Source organism: Papilio machaon, chromosome 23 (genome assembly GCF_912999745.1).
Source record: "Papilio machaon chromosome 23, ilPapMach1.1, whole genome shotgun sequence".
NCBI classification, from domain to species: domain Eukaryota; kingdom Metazoa; phylum Arthropoda; class Insecta; order Lepidoptera; family Papilionidae; genus Papilio; species Papilio machaon.
Window position 1 is genome coordinate 2,520,329 of NC_060008.1, and position 19,237 is coordinate 2,539,565.

General features: G+C 35.6%; 2 protein-coding genes across 2 annotated transcripts; one reads left to right on the forward strand and one right to left on the reverse strand.

Annotated features, from left to right (window-relative positions):
• Window positions 1-2,824: 2,824 nt before the first annotated feature.
• On the reverse strand, window positions 2,825-4,806 carry LOC106711205. The gene is made up of 2 exons (XM_014503468.2): window positions 4,659-4,806; window positions 2,825-4,110 (listed from the first exon to the last, which is right to left on the reverse strand). Exons 1-2 carry the CDS (start codon window positions 4,804-4,806, stop codon window positions 2,825-2,827), a joined length of 1,434 nt encoding a protein of 477 aa, XP_014358954.2.
• A 7,557-nt stretch (window positions 4,807-12,363) lies between these two features.
• On the forward strand, window positions 12,364-14,313 carry LOC106711212 (cytochrome P450 6B1). Its single transcript, XM_014503473.2, has 2 exons — window positions 12,364-13,696; window positions 14,150-14,313. The coding sequence occupies exons 1-2, from the start codon at window positions 12,364-12,366 to the stop codon at window positions 14,311-14,313; spliced, it is 1,497 nt and encodes a 498-aa protein (XP_014358959.2).
• The last annotated feature ends 4,924 nt before the right edge of the window (window positions 14,314-19,237 follow it).

The window sequence follows — 19,237 nt, forward strand, 5'->3', positions numbered from 1 at the left end:
ATAGTGTTGAGGGTAAAACTTGTTCTGATATCTGTTCATGGGAATGTCTACAACTTTTTTCTAAACCTGTTAACATTCTTAAGGGGATCTATATAAAAAAAAACATAAAGTATCAACAAAAAAATTAGGACTTGCAATAACTAAACAGGGAATCTATTGAATCGGCTATAATTTAAATGCTAAGAAAAAAATAAGTCGAATAATCTTTAAATTTATTTGGTGAATATCAGAATACCTTGAAATGTTGAATGAAAAATTTATTACTGTAGTAATAAAAACAGCTTATGTTGCAATTAGCAACAGAAAAAAATATTTTTTTTTATAGAGCATAAGTATACAAACATTTACTTTACTGAAAACTTGAAACACTTTTTCTTTCTTTGAAACTTCAGATAGTAAAAAAAATTAAGACTAGTTACGTTCAATTCACAGAAATAATTTTTTTTTTTCCATATATAAAAATTAAATCTCACGGCAATATAAACTTGTTGAGTAAACTAGATTCAATCGAGACAACCCTAAATGTTCGAACAGGTTGGTCAACTTGTATTACAAACATTTGATCGAATTCCCACACAACTCGTCCTTTCCAAAAACCTGTCGCTAAAGAAAAATACAAAGACAAGATTTAACTTTCTTTTAGGGGAAACTAGATTTTGTGAATTATTTTTTAAGAAAAGATTTTGTAAGAACTCACGTTTTATTACCTCAAGGGTGTGAATACACTAGCAATTATTATGTTTTTTAACTAGATCTTTTTAGTAAAAGGGGTATGTAGTTGTTGAACAAGTTAATTTTATAAGACATTCGTGACTTTAGTACGACATAAAAATATGAGACAGTCACTTGTGTACTTTTTGCTCTGTTGGTGTTAGAAAAGTATTATTAACCTAATGTGAGTATTTTCATGATAATAAATCAGTACTAATTATTTATCATAAAATTTGACTGTTTGTGTATAAACTAGGTGTCGTCCGCAACTCTGTCCGCGTGGAATTAAAAAAAAACTTGATGAGTAGCCTATGTGTTCTTCCAGACTGCTCTACCTTTTTGCCAAATATCATCGAGATCCGCCCTTCAAGAGATACCTTCAAACAAACATCCATCTAATCTAAACCTTCGCGTTTATAATACTAGTAAGATAAATAAATTTGAATGAAATTCGAGAACATAATTTTTACTACCTTTAAAAATTTTCAATCCCAATGTAATTTTTCGTGTCTTAAATTGTTGCCAAATGTTGAGTACCCCAACGCGGCTGCTTGTACCCATGTAAAAAGCCAACGTCTAAGGCGGCTGGCGGGGGTGGCGCGGGAGGGAGGAGGTTCGTGTGTACACCTGCGTTGCGTTTGTGTGCACGGTTCATACAGCCGTGTGCGTTTATATTTTCATTTCAATAGTTTTTAAGTTGCAACCGTGTGCGTTGTGTGGCTGTGTGTGCGTTTATGCCGTATTGATTCCGCCGCTGCGGCGAAGTTGGCAAGAAATTTATTATCTGTGTAAGATTAGCTCGCAAGTCCAAGTCAATGCTTCGTTTAGTTCATTGTATTAGAATTCAAACCGCATTGTTTTGATCTCCCAGCTGTGTCTATTATATGTGGTCTAGATTATAGAGATTTGTTCTTAATGTTTTTTTATAATAAATACACGTTACTTCTAATCTACTAATTTGTCTTCGTAATTAGAAGAAAAATATTTTAGGAAAGTACATAATTTAAGTTTGACAGACAGGATTTAGACGGTATCGAACAAAGCGTGTTTAAAGTTTTATTAAACTGGGAAATAGATGGAAGGGAACGATTCCGCGAAAACAATTAATATATTTTTCTACAAAGCAATTACCTTCCAGATTACTAGGATTTAAAGTATTAAATACAATTACATTTTTAACTATTATTTACTTAATGTTGCCCGTCTAAAATATTTAATTACATACGTTTAAATTTTTCGTTTGTTAATCCTTTTTGATGGTATTCATCCAATATTCGCGAGACCTAGCGGAGTTAATCAGTTACAAAAATTGAAAAAGATGTTTTTTATCCCGGCATAAACATTAAAATATGACATTACAACATAAATTTACTATATAGAGTAGCCCTCTAGGTTCAAACAAAGAACCGCATTAAATATTTTAAAGTGACAAAAGTAACAAAGCGCTAAAATGTTGACGATCCCGGATTCCCTTCGCAGGCTCGTGGTTGTGAAAAAGCTTTCGTCTAAGGAGGCGCGGGCGGCGGGGCGGCGGGAGGAGGCCATATTTTAAGATGGCTTCCGAGCGCGGGTATCGACGCGCCCGCCCCAGCGCGGCGCACGAATTTCCGCACTGATTTGTAATAGTTTTAGCTTTATAGACCCTTTTTATTACGGTGTACTTTGTCTTATAATCAAAGAAATAATTTATATTTAAATTGCTTGTATAAAGTTTTTTTCTACCCGTATGAAGCACTGTTATTTTGTAAACTAATTATGAGGTTGTAGAAATACTTTGTCTGAAATAAGGAAATAAGTAACGAAATTTAGGTCACGCTCGCTATATTTTGAAGTAATATTTGTGAGGATTGTCATAAATTGATACAATGTGATTAAGAATGTTGTTCAACCATGTTTTAAGAAAGGATACGATATAAAAGATAACTGAATAACTTATATTTTATGGCACATTTATTAGATAATGGAATAATAATTAACATAATTATTCATATTAAATAACATTACAACTATAATTAAAATTACGTCAAAACTAAATTAATTAAAAATAAATTACATCTAAATTACATCTAAAATCTTATAAAATAGATAAATAATATTTAAGATAATTTAATAATTATCTAGATAATACTTTTGATTGTTGTCGTTTTTTGTTGATTGGTTGATTGCGTTGAACACCGCTTTCGATGATGCTCTCAATAAGCCTGTATTCCTCACATGATAATGGCAAATTGTTACCTTCAATGCACACATTGATTAAGCCACGAGGCTTTCTATCCGCCTGCTTCTGATACAACAAGATACCAAGCAGTTTCCTCACAAAAATATAACTCAGATCGTTATACGCTAGATTCAAACACAACAAAGAATTATTTCCTAGACAATATAATGCTTCGTCTTTAACAATAGTATTGCTAGTTGAGAATGGATCGATGAAGACTCCAAAGGCCATTTGAACAATTGTCGTAGCTCTATCAAAGAGATTGCTATCTGAACCTGCAACATTACCCGCGAGCATTTCGTGAACGGAGTGAAGCGATACTTCTCTATCAGTTTTTGTTTTCCTTCTTACACTTGAAGGAACTGATCTCGTCCCTTTTTTCTTCGCCCAAGACTTATCTGAATCACTTTCTTTCAATTCCTTTACTTTTTTAGCTATTAATTTATTTCTCTTCAGATAAAATGAGCAATAACGAGACTTTGAAGCTAATATCTCTTCAGGAGTTAAACAAAATTCTTGCAAACTGTCCAAAATGCTTGCGGCACCTTCGTCTGTAAGTTTGTTGCCGGATAAATTCAGATATATTAAACATCTGTTGGAACGTAATGCAAATGCCAAACTTTTGGCACCATCGTTGGTTATACGGTTTGATGATAAATTTAGTATAGCTAATGATTTAGACGCTGGATTCGGGTAAACCAACTTCAGAGCTATATTGTGTATAATTTCATCTTCTATTTTGCATCTGGATAAAGACAAATATCGCAATAATTCGTGGTCTAGTAAAATTTCATAGTTCGCGTCAGGAATGAATGTTCCGTCAAAGCAAACTTCCGTTATATTAGAGAGTGGTAAAATCTTTTCAAATTCATATATAGTGTATAAATTAGCCCCTTGATCGAATTCAACACTATTCAATTGAGGATGAAATTTGATTATGAGACCGATAATTTTGATTACAATTCGTGGTATGTGTCTGTTCTTGTAGAATATAATCTGAACTAAATCTCCGTTGGAATCGTGAACAGCGATAATGTTGATAGCTTCTTCAACGAAGCTGACTTGTTGCGTGGTGCCGGTCTTCTCTTCAGTTCTATCGGACAAGCCGTCAGCTCGGGAGCGCACTGTTTTCCTCGTTTTTCCTTTGCTGCGATCACTTACGCCCATGTCATGATGCTCACCTAAAATTCAGTCATTATTTAAACTTATCAATATTTTTTCAAATATTTCCAAGGAACGCATACTTCTTTTAAATTGATATCGATTCACTATTATTCCCTAATACCGGTTAAGATTGAGCCTTGAAGGCACCTTTTTAGAATCTCAATTTTACGAAGTCTGAAGGTGGCCATTATCTAGTAATACTAAGTACTTACTGCAATTTGACAAATTTATACCATGAAAATGAAAAAAAATTAAAAAAACTTGAGAGGTGTCAAGGGACACCCGTATGGAACGAAGTTCCTTTCAATTAATTAGTGAAGGAACCAATGTTTATTCTATGAATAAAAAACTTAAGTCTTCACAAGAAGTACATTTTATTTCTATGAATTTTCGTTATATATTGTCACGTCGTTGCCATGGTGAAGTAGCGCTCATTCGTCGTTAACATACTTACTATAGCAAAAAGTGTCGTGACAACTTTTCGTAAGAATTTTTTCCGTCTAGCCCCCTTTCACAACGCGCGATAAGGAACTTCGTTCCAAAAAAAATTAAATACCATACATACTTTGATGAATTTTGTTAACGAATACTGCATATTCCAGTTCTAACTGATTGCAAGCCCAAGGTACATAAGAACGGAAGTCATCTGGCAGCGGCCGGTTGATGGTCCCTATTGATTCCTCCATCACACTAATCTTGTCTTTATCTGCCATGTCCATTATTTACAATTAAGCGTACTTAATAAAAAAAAACTTAATAAGTAAGTTAAAAAAAATAATATTAATCAAATACGAACGTAAGTAAATAAAATGATTGATTGTGTCAAAAATATTTTTAGTATTGACATGGAATAGGAGGACAAGATTTAAATATTTTTTTTTATAAATGCGACTCACTGATCTTTATAAATGTATAGGTCACTATTTTGAAATAACAGTCTTTGATTACCTCCGTCTTAAACGCACCTGTTGATGTTACTGAGAGTTTATTCAATATCTATTATTAGTTGGAATTCTCACCACCGCTATACATCGCAACTGTCAGCGCCAAAATGTCGAAAATCAAATAGGCACAAAATACCACGTCTTATAGCCTATGCATTTACAGAGGTGTTATTTAATGCCTAACAAGATTTCTCAAACTACTTCACCACCAAGGTTAGTTACCACTTACGCTATCTATGTGCGGCAATATGACACAATGTATATGTATTTCATACCAATTTATATATTTATACATACACCAGCGGTAGCTCACGACTTAAAAATAATTAAAAATTAACGAAAAAACTCCCCGCATACATAAACTACCTTCCAGTCGAACTCATGTCAAAATCAGTTCATCTGTCAGTCCCTTCAAATGCGTATGTGCGGACAGACAGCAAATACATCATATTCGCGAAATATGACTTTTTTTCCATGTTACTTACATTATTAATTTTATTAATTGTAAATACATATTTATTTTCTAACTTTAACAAACTTACATGGAAATACTTAGCTATATAACTTTAAAGTGTGGTACATAAAGAGGGGGTCTAGGTAGATATTATAATATTTTAATACATTATCTCGCGGTACGTAACGTAAGTAACGAGCCGAGGCCGGGATGAGATTCAAGATGGCGCCTCTCTGAACACTTCTTAGCAGTCGCGGTGGTGAGCGCACCTTAATATGGAGATGACTTTTATTTTTTAATATCAAAGTTATAACTTAAATAGATTTTTTTTTATAAAGATACACATAATTTTATATGCTCTCTATCTACTATAGGGAAATATAGTTTCATTCCTAACCAGCCTCTATCTTAAAGCCTTAAAATATGGTTTTTAATAAATGCTAACGAGTAAAATATTAACTATATTAAGTATATGTACTAAAATATGTAATAATTGGGTATTACAGACAGACAGACAATGAAGTAGAGTGAAATATTTTTCCACAATATTTTTATTTTATTTTATTATTTTATTATTTTATTATTTTTGTTGTGAACGTTTTAAACTAAAAAAGCCTTGTCCATACAAGCGAGCAAGCGCAAGGAGTTATAATATCGCTGGTAGTTTTCGCGGGGGTTTCCTTGGAAGAAGGTGGGCGGGTGGTGTGGTGGTCGGATGGGAGGGTGGCGCTGCGTGATAACTCTCTACTTCGCCACTTATTTACATAATTACATATAATTCGTGTTGCGTTAGTTAGGTACGATCATATAAGAACGTCTCTCGCGTGTGTTGTAAGACGTCGTTATATAACTTTGGAAACAATTTGCTAATACGCTGAGAATATTTTACGTGTGGCGATGGATTAAGACTTTGCGAGGAAAATTAGCGGTTTTTATTAATTAAATTGATATTTACTAAAGACGTAAATACTAAAAAGAAATCTAATACTTTAGATCGATAAAATATTTTTATCAGTAGACGTCGCCCGCAACTGCATCAGCGCAACAGATTAAAAAAAGTAGCCTCAAACATTTCCGCTTGCTTCAGGTATCCGCTAAAGTCCCGTCAAAATCCCTCTACACGTAACCATTTAAAAAATGGTTTTTGTTATCAATAGCGCAAACACATGTTTACGAAATATGATATTTTTTTGGATCTTACATCAGACACTCTAATTTTATTTATATGTATTTGTGTATAGCCTTTGTCTGCCCACTGCACTCATATATGTTTGCATTATGTAATAATTAGCTGTTTTAACGGCTAATATTACGTACTTAGATTAGTGTAAGAGTGAATGTGTAGGTTCCAGTGCGTGTGTTCGCGGGGAGGTCAGGAATTCAGAAACACGAATCGATTAAGGAACATCTAATATCAAAATCGGGGAAGTTGTTCCGTCGCGCCGCGTGCACGGAATGCGGCCGTCCGTTTGGCGTGGTATAGCGCGCACGTAGTCGCCTTCGTTCGCCTTTCAATCTAACTTTGCTCCTTGCTTTGCTTTCTTGTGTTAGGGTTGATAAAAAGTTTAATAAATATGTTATTTTTTAATTTTAAAATTTCGACTGTTTATGTAACCTTTGTTGTAAATTCATGTAACATAAATGGTTAAAACAATTTTGAAGAGTGTATTATTCGATTCATTTAGTGTTTTTTTTATTTTTAACAAGCACATTATTCTTATTTTAAAAGTTAAATGTTATATGAGATTAAACTTTTTTTATTTTCGTGTTTAGTTTTGTATGACAATATTCTGCACCACGTATAATGTGTAGTAGTGATAAAAACAGTTCGGATATTTTATATAAAATTAAAAGCATTTAGTGTCAACCCTAACTAATTTCAAAGGCATTAGCCGAAGTACGTGTCTTTAGTAAAACTACGGCGGTCGATGGCGGAATGCTTGCTAACTAATAAATCTTATTAAACAAATTATTAAGGTTCTCTACACGAAGATCGTGCTTGGTAAAGCTATTATGCTTTAACCCCGGCTTCGCTTGCGACGATATCCTTATTATTTGACGATGATAAAGTTTTGTGACTTTGTCCTTTCATGGGTGTTATGTGTAAAAATTCTATGAATACTGATTTATTATAATTAAGCAAAATAAATTAACATCCATATTTAAATTCGAAACCTTAGCACAGCGTATTTTAATGTTGGTGTTGAAAATTAATTAATTACACCACCGTATACCCGTATTACATAAGAACATTTAAGCAATACAAAAGATGACGTCAAAAGTAAACAAAGACAAACAACAAAAATAGTTTACCATAGACAATTAAAATTACCTACAAGGGTATCTAAACAGGTGGGCATAAGTCAAACTAAATTAGGAAAGCTAACTAGCGCCCTCTTGTCAACGTCAAAAAATATCAGACGATCTTCTTTGCACTGCCTTCTCTTCTTCTTCTTCTTCGTATACTTCATTACTGAAGATCGTGCTCGTCTTGATATGCCTTTACAAATGCGTCGACCAGCTGCCTCCACGCCGTTCTGTATTCAGCTTGTCTCATGGCAGTCGTGATATTGAGTCCCAATATATCTTGAACTTGATCGGACCATCGAGTAGTTGATCCCGTGACCTTTTACCGTCAATCTTTCCAACCACGACCAATTTGTCCAGGTTATCGGGGTTTCTCCGGGCAATATGTCCAAAGTATTCAAGAGTACTTTGCACTGTAGTTGTCATGTATTTTTTTCTTTTACGTCATTTTCAAGGTCTAAGTAGTTTTTACATATATTCAGACAGAACCAACCGCGATAGCAGCGCCTCTCCCACCGGATCAAATATTCTTATTTGACTGCAGCACTGAATGTTAGTAGATTAAAAAAATCTTATGATAAAGGTGTATACATGTACATTCTTATAAAACGTATCCTTACATGTTAACGATTTGTTTTTATCAAGTAACTATTAAGTTAAAAAATAGGTTATTTATCTCCCCCAGGAATTTTTTAATGTAAATAACAATATGTACAGGATATAGAAAAGTATATAAGTATATACCTAATATGCAAATACGTATCACAACTATTCAAATATACGTTGCCTTACTTATTCGTCTTAGAAGCCGCGAAAATAGAGATGTGTCGCGGGTGAACTCACCCCCGACCCACCCCTAAGTATAGGGGGCGCCACCTGAGACTCCAAGACGGCACTCAAAAGTTCGCTTATATAACGTAGAATTAATTAGTTTTACAAAGTTAAATTTTAACTGTTATGTACCGAGTAACTGGTATTAGATGTGTCGGCTTACGATACCAATCTAATTGGTAAGAAGATAGTTCTATTGTTATTACAGTTTTAATGTTGGCAGAGGATTTTGAATTTTCAAGATGGCGGTTACTTTTAAATTGGTATATATGAAAATAAAGTTTTTATAAACGTATTTTAATGTATAAGAATTTTAATGATATTTATATTATTTTATTTACTGAAATATTTATTGTATATCCTTCGAATATATATTTATTATTATTTCTATTGTTTTTATTTTTATTTCTCTTCACTGTTCGTGTGCACCTTACCGATTTGGTTTACTTTGCTAAATTTCTACCCAAACGTTGTCTGGCAGAGATCGCTGCTTAGCCATTGCAGGTCTCATTAGACCTACTTTTGTGAAAATCATGATGTACCTACTTTCTTTTTTTTTTGTTACTCCATGATAGTGCACAATAAAATATATTTGTATTTGTATTTGTGAATGTATCAACCAATATGCACGTGTATATCTCAGTATGATAGACAGATATTACGACAAACTGTACTTAAATCCATACACACTCAACATTCATACAAGTTTAGCGGATCTATCCTCGATATTAATATTTTGAATACCATTTACTCATAGATTCCTATAATTTTTCAAATCTCATTTGAATTTGTTTTTTCTATACTATTTCAATTACACAAATAGAAACAAGAAGTTATAATTGCAAATATAATTAAAGACCGAACCGAGACGAAATTTAATTTCGAACCTAAAATTATTTGTATGTTAAATTTTAAGCGTGTTGTTTTAACTACTATACCAGCGCGTCATCTTTCCGTAAATAAACGTTCAAGAAGCGTCAACTATAATACAGCGCTATAATAATTTTAATGGAAACTTGTTAATCCGAAGGGAGGTTGGTAATAGGGGAGGTGGGGTGCGCAGCCTACTCTCTACGTTTAAAATTAAGTTCTACTAATATAAAAAAGATACATTTAATTGCACATTTAACGAAATTGTACGAGACAAATTATATAGTATATGCCTGGTTATGCCTTTTAATAATTATAATAAATTCAATCTTACGTTATTTTAGTTGCTATTTAGAGGTTTTATTTCTTGTATATAAAGATGTAAATAGTGAAATACGTTTAAAATATTATTAGGTAAGTGGTTGTAACAAAACTGAATTGGAAAAGCCCAATGGATTACTTATTAATGTAGTAAAAAACGTCTTAACTTTTTGGGCATTCCGATAAGTGTAACCCACGGTTGTGGACACATAGTATAGTATATACGATTAGGCTGTTTGAGTTTCTTAGTGTGAGAGTTTCTTACGAACAGTATATTAGTAAAAACCACGAAAGTCTGAAGTTATACATAGTATACAATCTATACAGGTCAATAAAATTGTAATATCTATATGTAATATCAAAATGAAATATTCATATATCGTTCACTCTAAAGCACTGCCTAAATCTGTGTTTTACTCTCAACTTAAAAAGGGAAAGTTCAGGGCAGGGCAGAGATCAGTTCTTAAGATACAGAGATGTTATCAAACGACATCTGACTGCATGTGAGGTACCCACCAGGTCCTAACTTGGACCTTCCCATTAAAAGTAGGCAACTCATCTGCAATTGCAGATGTCAATGGGTAGCGGTCACTTCGTTATTCGAATTCAAGTGGCAGCTTGCTCGTTTGCCACATTAATAAAATAAGCAGTAAAAGCATTTCAATACAATGTCGAAAACAACATTTTTACGACGACCAGTCCAATAATCGGTAGTTAAAAAGAGCAAGTCATCAAATGTCATGATATTTTATAGTTGGAACATATTTCACATCTTGTCACAACTTGCAGTTTCAAAATAAAATCGTACGTGGAATGACTACGCAATATTGTTTCTATTTGTAGTGTATCGGTTAATTAAACGGCTGTTGGTTTGGGACAAATTTATTTTCAATCATACAGACGGTAGGTTATACTAACCTATCTACATTTAACACAATATATTATTACAGTCTCTCCCTTAAAAGAATTACAACAAATACACAGTATTACAAAAAACAAAAACAAAAACACAAAAAAAAACAAATACACAGTATTACAAAATACACAGTATTCAATATCAACACTTCCCTACTTCAAAAAACACACAGTACTCATTACAGTACTTTACAAGAATTTCTTTTTTAACAACACAGCAAAGCATACATGACAGATGTTGACATACAAATGTTTCACATTTTAGAACAACACAATGCAGATGAACACAAATGAACCCGTATTTAAAACATAAACCAAAGCAATTTAAAGAAAACTAACTTCAATCAACAATGATACTTAACAAAATAACATTATCCTCGAATGAACAACAAATTATTATGGGTTCAAAACAAATGAAAAAACAAACGGAAACATTTTAATACTTTCGTTTCTTTTAAATACAGTCAAAATCTGTTATAACGACATCGAAGGGACTACTCATATTGAGTCGTAAAAACCGATAGTTGTAACAACCGGTGACAGGTATTAATAGGAAAGATATGTAATAACATTCAGCCAGGACCTTTGATTTTGGTCAATTTAACCGGTATGTTGTTCTAAACGATGTCGCCATAAACGGTTTTGACTGTATATACTACTCAAAACAAAATAAGGGCCATTAGTTTATTTACATTTAAGTGCACTATAATACGAGTAAACTATAATTAACCTATTAGTAGCATTATATTGATATTACGAACTCTTTGGTGTTTGATCACTTTTATGCTGGTGTTCGTGTTCCTAATTTGAAAAGTATTGGCCATCTTTTTAAGTAAAAAAAAAAATTAGATGTTATTCTTATGTTTTTCTTCGATTGTCTTCTTAACTTGTTTCAGTTATTTTAGGCAAAACAAAATTTACTTTTTCAATTTTAATTGATTCATTTGTCATCTCGCGTTAATCATGATACCAGTATGAAGCTACATGGACATAATTACAGCAACCATAGCCATAACTATGATTCAAAAAGGACGTTCTCAGCGTTATATGGGTTTGCAGTTGGGTTTTTCTCCAAAAGCTGTCCAAAAACCTGTATGGAATCGCTTCCCAGAGATCGGCAGTATTGCCAGAAGACCTGGTTCAGGTAGAGTTCTTGTAACAACGGCGCACGAAGATCGGTACGTCCGACAAGTGCTCGTCGTGATCGTATAGTAACGGCCTGTAAGTTACAACACCACCTACGGCTGACAAAGGGTACGCGTGTCAGTGATCAAACTATACGTAATCGATTGCACGAAGACCAGTGAATATCAAGACGACGAGTTGCTCGAATTCCTCTGACCAGTGTTCAACGTGCAAACCGTTCCTAAATATTCTCTCGTCAGTATTTGAACTGGGGGATTAATCAGTGGGGCAAGATGCTTTTTACTATTTGATTGGGTAAGGGAGTAAAGATAATTACTGGAAAATTATAGATATTTTTGTCGATGTTTTAATATTTATGTCGATTCACGACAACGAGTCAAAATCATTAAAGTTATGCTTCGCAAGCATGATAAGCATTTAAACTCTATATATTGTGGTTTCGATATCACCAACGTACATTGTGCGTATTGGCCATATTCAACATGTTGTATCTTATAACTCTTGTTACGATCTTGGCAGGCCTTTTGTATTATTATTTTACCAGGACTTTTGATTACTGGAAGAAAAGGAATGTCGCTGGACCCAAACCGGTACCATTCTTTGGCAACTTAAAAGATTCCGTTCTCAGACGAAAGCCTCAAGTAATGGTCTACAAAAGTATTTACGACGAATTTCCCAATGAAAAAGTTGTTGGAATTTACAGAATGACAACACCATCTGTTTTGATACGTGATTTGGACATAATCAAGCATGTGCTCATCAAGGACTTCGAATCATTTGCGGACAGAGGAGTCGAATTCAGTATCGATGGTCTCGGAGCCAACATTTTCCATGCAGATGGGGACCGGTGGAGATCTTTAAGGTATCGTTTCACTCCACTCTTCACCTCCGGAAAGCTTAAGACCATGCTGCCTCTGATGTCGCAAGTCGGCGACAAGTTTATAAAATGCATCGATGAAGTAAGTCAAACAAAACCGGAACAGTCTATTCATGATCTAGTTCAGATATTCACAATAACTAATATCGCAGCCTGTGTATTCGGTCTCAACTTGGATGAAAACATGTTGAAAACCTTGCAAGACCTTGACAAGTATATATTCACCGTTAACTACAGCGCTGAGCTCGATATGATGTACCCGGGTATATTGAAAAAATTTAACGGGTCCTTTTTCCCGAAGGTTGTCAGCAATTTTTTTGACAACCTAACAAAAAACATACTCGAAATGAGAAAAGGAACGTCATCATATCAAAAGGATATGGTTGACTTAATTCAGGAATTAAGGCAAAAGAAAACGCTCGAGTTATTAAGAAAATACGACAACGAGGATGTGAAATCTCTCGAGCTCACTGAAGGGGTGATCTCGGCACAGATGTTCATATTCTACATGGCTGGCTACGAGACTAGCGCCTCCACAATGACCTACCTGTTTTATGAACTAGCGAAGAATCCTGATATACAAGATAAACTTATTGCTGAAATAGACGAAGTTCTTACCCGTCATGATGGCAATATAACCTACGAATGCTTGAGCGAGATGACATATTTGAGTAAGGTGTTTGATGAGACTTTAAGGAAATATCCCGTCGGAGACTTCACACTACGCAATGCTAAAACTGATTACGTGTTCCCCGGTACTGACGTCGCTATTAAGAAAGGGCAAACGATCGTTATATCTACGTGGAGCATTCAAAATGACCCTAAATACTATCCTAATCCAGAAATATTTGACCCCGAACGTTTTAATCCGGAAAATATAAAAAACAGACACCCCTGCGCTTACTTACCATTTGGTGCTGGTCCTAGAAACTGCCTAGGTATGTACAATTCGTTTATGGTTCTCCTTTTCTCTCTTTTTATTATTATTCTTACAAAAACTGTTTGTCTATTTTCTCTATTTAAATCTTTTTTTTCTTCATAAAAACGTGTTTGAAGACTTCTATTTGAATTAAATAGGAAATAGGGTTATTTAAAATATCTAAAATGGCGAAGTGACCGCTGTCTACACAGGAGGGATGTTGCGAAAGAGGATTTGTCCGTTCCTATGTGTCCTTTATAAATTGTGTATTTTGATGCTATCTGTAACAGGAAAATGGGTAAAAGTATTTCTTATATACTAGGTATCGCCCGCAACTACGTCCGCGAGGAATTAAAAAAAAAAACTTAATTAGTTCCCTATCTATTGTAACAAACATCCATACATCAATTTTAACATTCACTTTTATAATATTTGAAAGATAAAAGAAACATTTAAATTATTGTCCTTGCAGGTATGCGGTTTGCTAAGTGGCAGATTGAAGTTTGCGTTGTGAAGGTTTTGTCGAAATACCGTGTGGAGCCGTCAATCAAGTCCTCCGGTGAATTTAAATTTGATCCAATGCGCTTGTTTGCTCTACCCAAAGGAGGAATTTTTGTAAACATTGTCCGCAGATAAGTTTTTTGTATTATCTATGACAAATGTTTGATTGTGCCCTTTAAATAAATTAATTTTGAATAAATTCTATTCATCATATTGTGCTCAAATAAATTAGTTTCATTTTCGACAACCTGACAAAATCAACCCTAGTTTGCTTAGACTAGAAGATTATCTTGGCACAATCATGTTGAATTATCTACAAACAGAATACGAAAACTGATTTGGATTTTTAAAACTATCAGAAACATAGCCTCTAGTAAGCTTTTAAATCAAGTGTACATGGCTCTTGCGCAGTCGATTCTGACATACTGCATCCCTGTTTGGGGTGGTACTAACAAAGTTAAGCTCTTAGAGCTAGAACGCAGCCAACGATCCCTAATAAAAGTCATGTACCATAAGCCCTACAGGTATCCTACGAGATTACTTTACGCTGACAGCAAGTTGTTGAGCATTAGGAAATTATACATACTACACTTGTTAATAACAAAACACAAATCAGTTTTCTATAATTCTAAATTGGATACTAGAAGAAGCAAAAAAGCAATCAATGAAGGTATGGTAAAAACATGTTTTTCTTGGCGTCAATATAAAAAACAATCAGAATACATATACAATAAAACCAATAAAATTCTAAATATGTTACATTTGAACCTACATGATTTAAAAAATATTGTTACGAATTGGCTTAATCAACTAGAATATGATGAAGTAGAAATGTTACTTAACACACCATAACAGACATATTCAGAAACAAAATAGACCAAAATACTCACACTACTAGTTCCACGCATACACTTTCATGCACTTGCAGTTTAAACGCACACAACACAACACAACAAACACGCGCGCATTAACACTTAAAAGCAAACACACATGCAATGTATTAGTCTAAGTCACAACGAAATGTAACAGAATAAAAATGTATAAAATTTCATATGTTATGGAAGAACGGGGCATCCTGACACAAGTATGTACTTACTTAAAAGGGTGCCTCAACCTAAAATTTGTTTGTAATAATTGTGTTTTGAAATAAATAAAATTTATTATTATTATTATTTTATCATTCATTTATTCTCTTATTATTTATATAATACATTTTATAAAAAAAAAAATATAACATAATATATTATATAAAAAATAGTATACCACCGGCTGCGGAATCCCATTACTCAAACAACCAGTGGTGAGGGCTACAGAGACAGGAACCTCCTAACTATGCGTGCGGTTTCTAAAATAACTGCCTTTTGTATCAGGCCCTTAATCCAACTGTTTAGCGAGAGCTTCTTAAGATGTTGGTCGAAGCTCTTCGCTATCAGTCCATTCACCGATACGACTATCGGAATAATGGTAGTCGATTTCATACGCCACATGGCGGTAATCTCGTGAGCCAAGTCTAAGTATTTTAGTAATTTTTCTTTTTCAGCTTTCACGAGATTCTCGTCATGTGGAATAGTGACATTGACTAACATTACACAACCCTCAGACCGGTCTATTATTACTATATCGGGTCTATTGGCAGTAATAGTCCTATCTGTAATAATAGATCGATCCCAGTAGAGCGTGATATAGCTATTTTCCAGAACAGGTGAAGGTTGGTATTGGTAATAAGGTACCTCAGTATCCACAAGAGCATATTTAAGGGCAAGTTGCTGATGGATAATCTTGGCCACTTGGTTGTGTCTATGCAAGTATGCACCGTCCGCAAGTCGAGAACAACCGGAAACGATATGTCTAATAGACTCACCGGGACGACGACATGCCCGACAAATGTCAATCGTACCATCCTTTAGAATATGTTTTCGGTAGTTGTTCGTTACGATGACTTCGTCCATGATTGCAAAGACAAAACCTTCAGTTTCCCCAAAGAGGTTGCTGAAGCACAGCCAAGCCACGGAGGATAATTGGTCCACATCAGGCCCTGTTAAGGCGCGATGGAACCTACCGTGTAACTCCTTGCTCTTCCATACACTAATGCGGTCCGAGACACTTAGTACCGGTAACCTTCGCCAATTCGTGGTAGCCAAGGAAAGCGGCGTGACTCCTTTGTCCATTGCTACAAAATCTTGATACATTCCCACGTTCACCTTAAGGAAATATTCCCTAAGATTGTGCACCTCGCGGTTATGCAGGGTCTTGGCATTTAAACAGCCACGACCCCCTTGTTTCCGCGGGATGTATAACCTCATTACAGACGAACGTGGATGATGCATCCGGTATGCTGTAAGCAATCGACGAACTTTTCTATCCAAGGCATCCAGTTCTGTCTGCGACCATCTCAGTATGCCAAAAGAGTAGGCTAAGACTGGCATGACCCAGCTGTTAAAAGCACGGCACTTGTTCCCACCCGATAGAAGACTTTTTAGAACTTTTTTCAGGCGGCAAAAAAACCGTTCTTTCACCAGTTGTTTCATACCTTTGTCATTAATACCTAATGCTTCCGACATACCGAGATATTTGTAGCTTTCATTCTCCGAGAGGGAAACGAGGGACACATCCTGAGTAAGCTGTAGATTCTCAGAAGCTACAACCTTCCCCTTTTGTACATTTATGACCGCACATTTGTCCACTCTAAACGTCATACCAATGGCTCTGCTAAAATCGTCGGTAATTTTAAGCAAAGTCATTAAGTCAGACTTCTTCGATGCGTACAACTTGAAGTCATCCATGTACAAAAGGTGTGATATGATCTCGCCCCCTCTACGTAGACGGTAACCTAGCTCTGAACTCTTTAGCAGTGTGCTTAAAGGGTTCAGAGCCAAGCAAAACCACAATGGACTCAGACTATCACCTTGAAAGATGCCACGCCGGATTCCAATCCGGCCAGAGGAAGTAGAAAGGTTTCCCTGCCCTGGATTGGAAAAGCTTGTGGTCCACTGTCCCATGCATGAGTTAAGGAAAGTGCGAAGTGTAGGATGTATTTTATATACTTCCAGCACTTTACTTAACCATCCATGGGGCACCGAATCATAAGCCTTCTTGTAATCAATCCAGGCCATATAAATGTTCTTTTTACTTCGTCTAACCTGTTGGCAAATAGCCATATCAATGAGGAGGCAATCTTTGGTACCACGGGACCCAACCTTACATCCATTCTGAGTTGCTGACAAAACGTTATTTGTACAAATATGTGCTTCAATTTTGATTCTCAGAATGGATGTAAGGAGCTTGTAGATGGTAGGCAAGCATGTTATTGGTCTGTAATTCTTAGGGTCCGTAGAACATCCAGATTTATAGATCAGATGTGTTATACCTGATGTCATGAAATCTGGAAGCGTGCCCAATTCTATTGCCAATTGAAATTGAGCTGCTAGGCGCTCATGCGAACTTCGGAACCATTTTAGCCAAAAGTTCTGCAGTCCGTCCGGGCCCGGACTTTTCCAATTAGGAACCGAACGAACTGCAGCACTTATGTCAGAACCTGTAATAACTACAGGTTCCATTTCGGTAACCGCTTCACACGAGCGTCTGACAACATTCAACCACTCGCCTTCAGTGTGCTCGATTGGCACCGACCAGATACCGCTCCAAAACGCAGTAGTCACAGTAGCATCTGGTCGCTGTAAATCAAGTCCCTGGCTTTGTGGTTGCTCCCAGTTACGGTAAATACACCTCTGATCTCTCTGGAATATGCGATTTTGAATAAATCTCTCAGATCTTTCTTTATACCTTCTTAGGCGATTAGCCCATGCGAACACTTTTTGTTTCCAGAAGTCTATGCGTTCCATGACTCTTGGCATATATTCATTGGACGTGATACCAGTCCCAGCAAACGCCTGAGTCACGAAACGCATAACCTTTGGGCGGTTATTACCCGCCCGAAAACAAAGAAGCTTCGCTATGAGCCTTCTAGCTACATTTATGCGCCATTCAATTCTGCACTGCCATACGGGGCGAGCTTCTCCACGACGAGAACCTGAATTGGGATTTATAATCCCCACTCCAGCCACCCGATATGCAGTCAGTGCCCCACAATATAGAATTGAATGGGTATCGCATAAATCTAGACTAGAATCCACATACGAAGATAACAAGCGGTCTACAGCATTTATTTATTATTATTATTATTAACTTATTCATTTATTATCTTATTATTTATATAATACATTTTATAAAAAAAAATTAACAAAATATATTATATAAAAAATAGTATACCACCGGCTGCGGAATCCCATTACTCAAACAACCAGTGGTCAGGGCTACAGAGACAGGAACCTCCTAACTATGCGTGCGGTTTCTAAAATAACTGCCTTTTGTATCAGGCCCTTAATCCAACTGTTTAGCGAGAGCTTCTTAAGATGTTGGTCGAAGCTCTTCGCTATCAGTCCATTCACCGATACGACTAACGGAATAATGGTAGTCGATTTCATACGCCACATGGCGGTAATCTCGTGAGCCAAGTCTAAGTATTTTAGTAATTTTTCTTTTTCAGCTTTCACGAGATTCTCGTCATGTGGAATAGTGACATCGACTAACATTACACAACCCTCAGACCGGTCTATTATTACTATATCGGGTCTATTGGCAGTAATAGTCCTATCTGTAATAATAGATCGATCCCAGTAGAGCGTGATATAGCTATTTTCCAGAACAGGAGAAGGTTGGTATTGGTAATAAGGTACCTCAGTATCCACAAGAGCATATTTAAGGGCAAGTTGCTGATGGATAATCTTGGCCACTTGGTTGTGTCTATGCAAGTATGCACCGTCCGCAAGTCGAGAACAACCGGAAACGATATGTCTAATAGACTCACCGGGACGACGACATGCCCGACAAATGTCAATCGTACCATCCTTTAGAATATGTTTTCGGTAGTTGTTCGTTACGATGACTTCGTCCATGATTGCAAAGACAAAACCTTCAGTTTCCCCAAAGAGGTTGCTGAAGCGCAGCCAAGCCACGGAGGATAATTGGTCCACATCAGGCCCTGTTAAGGCGCGATGGA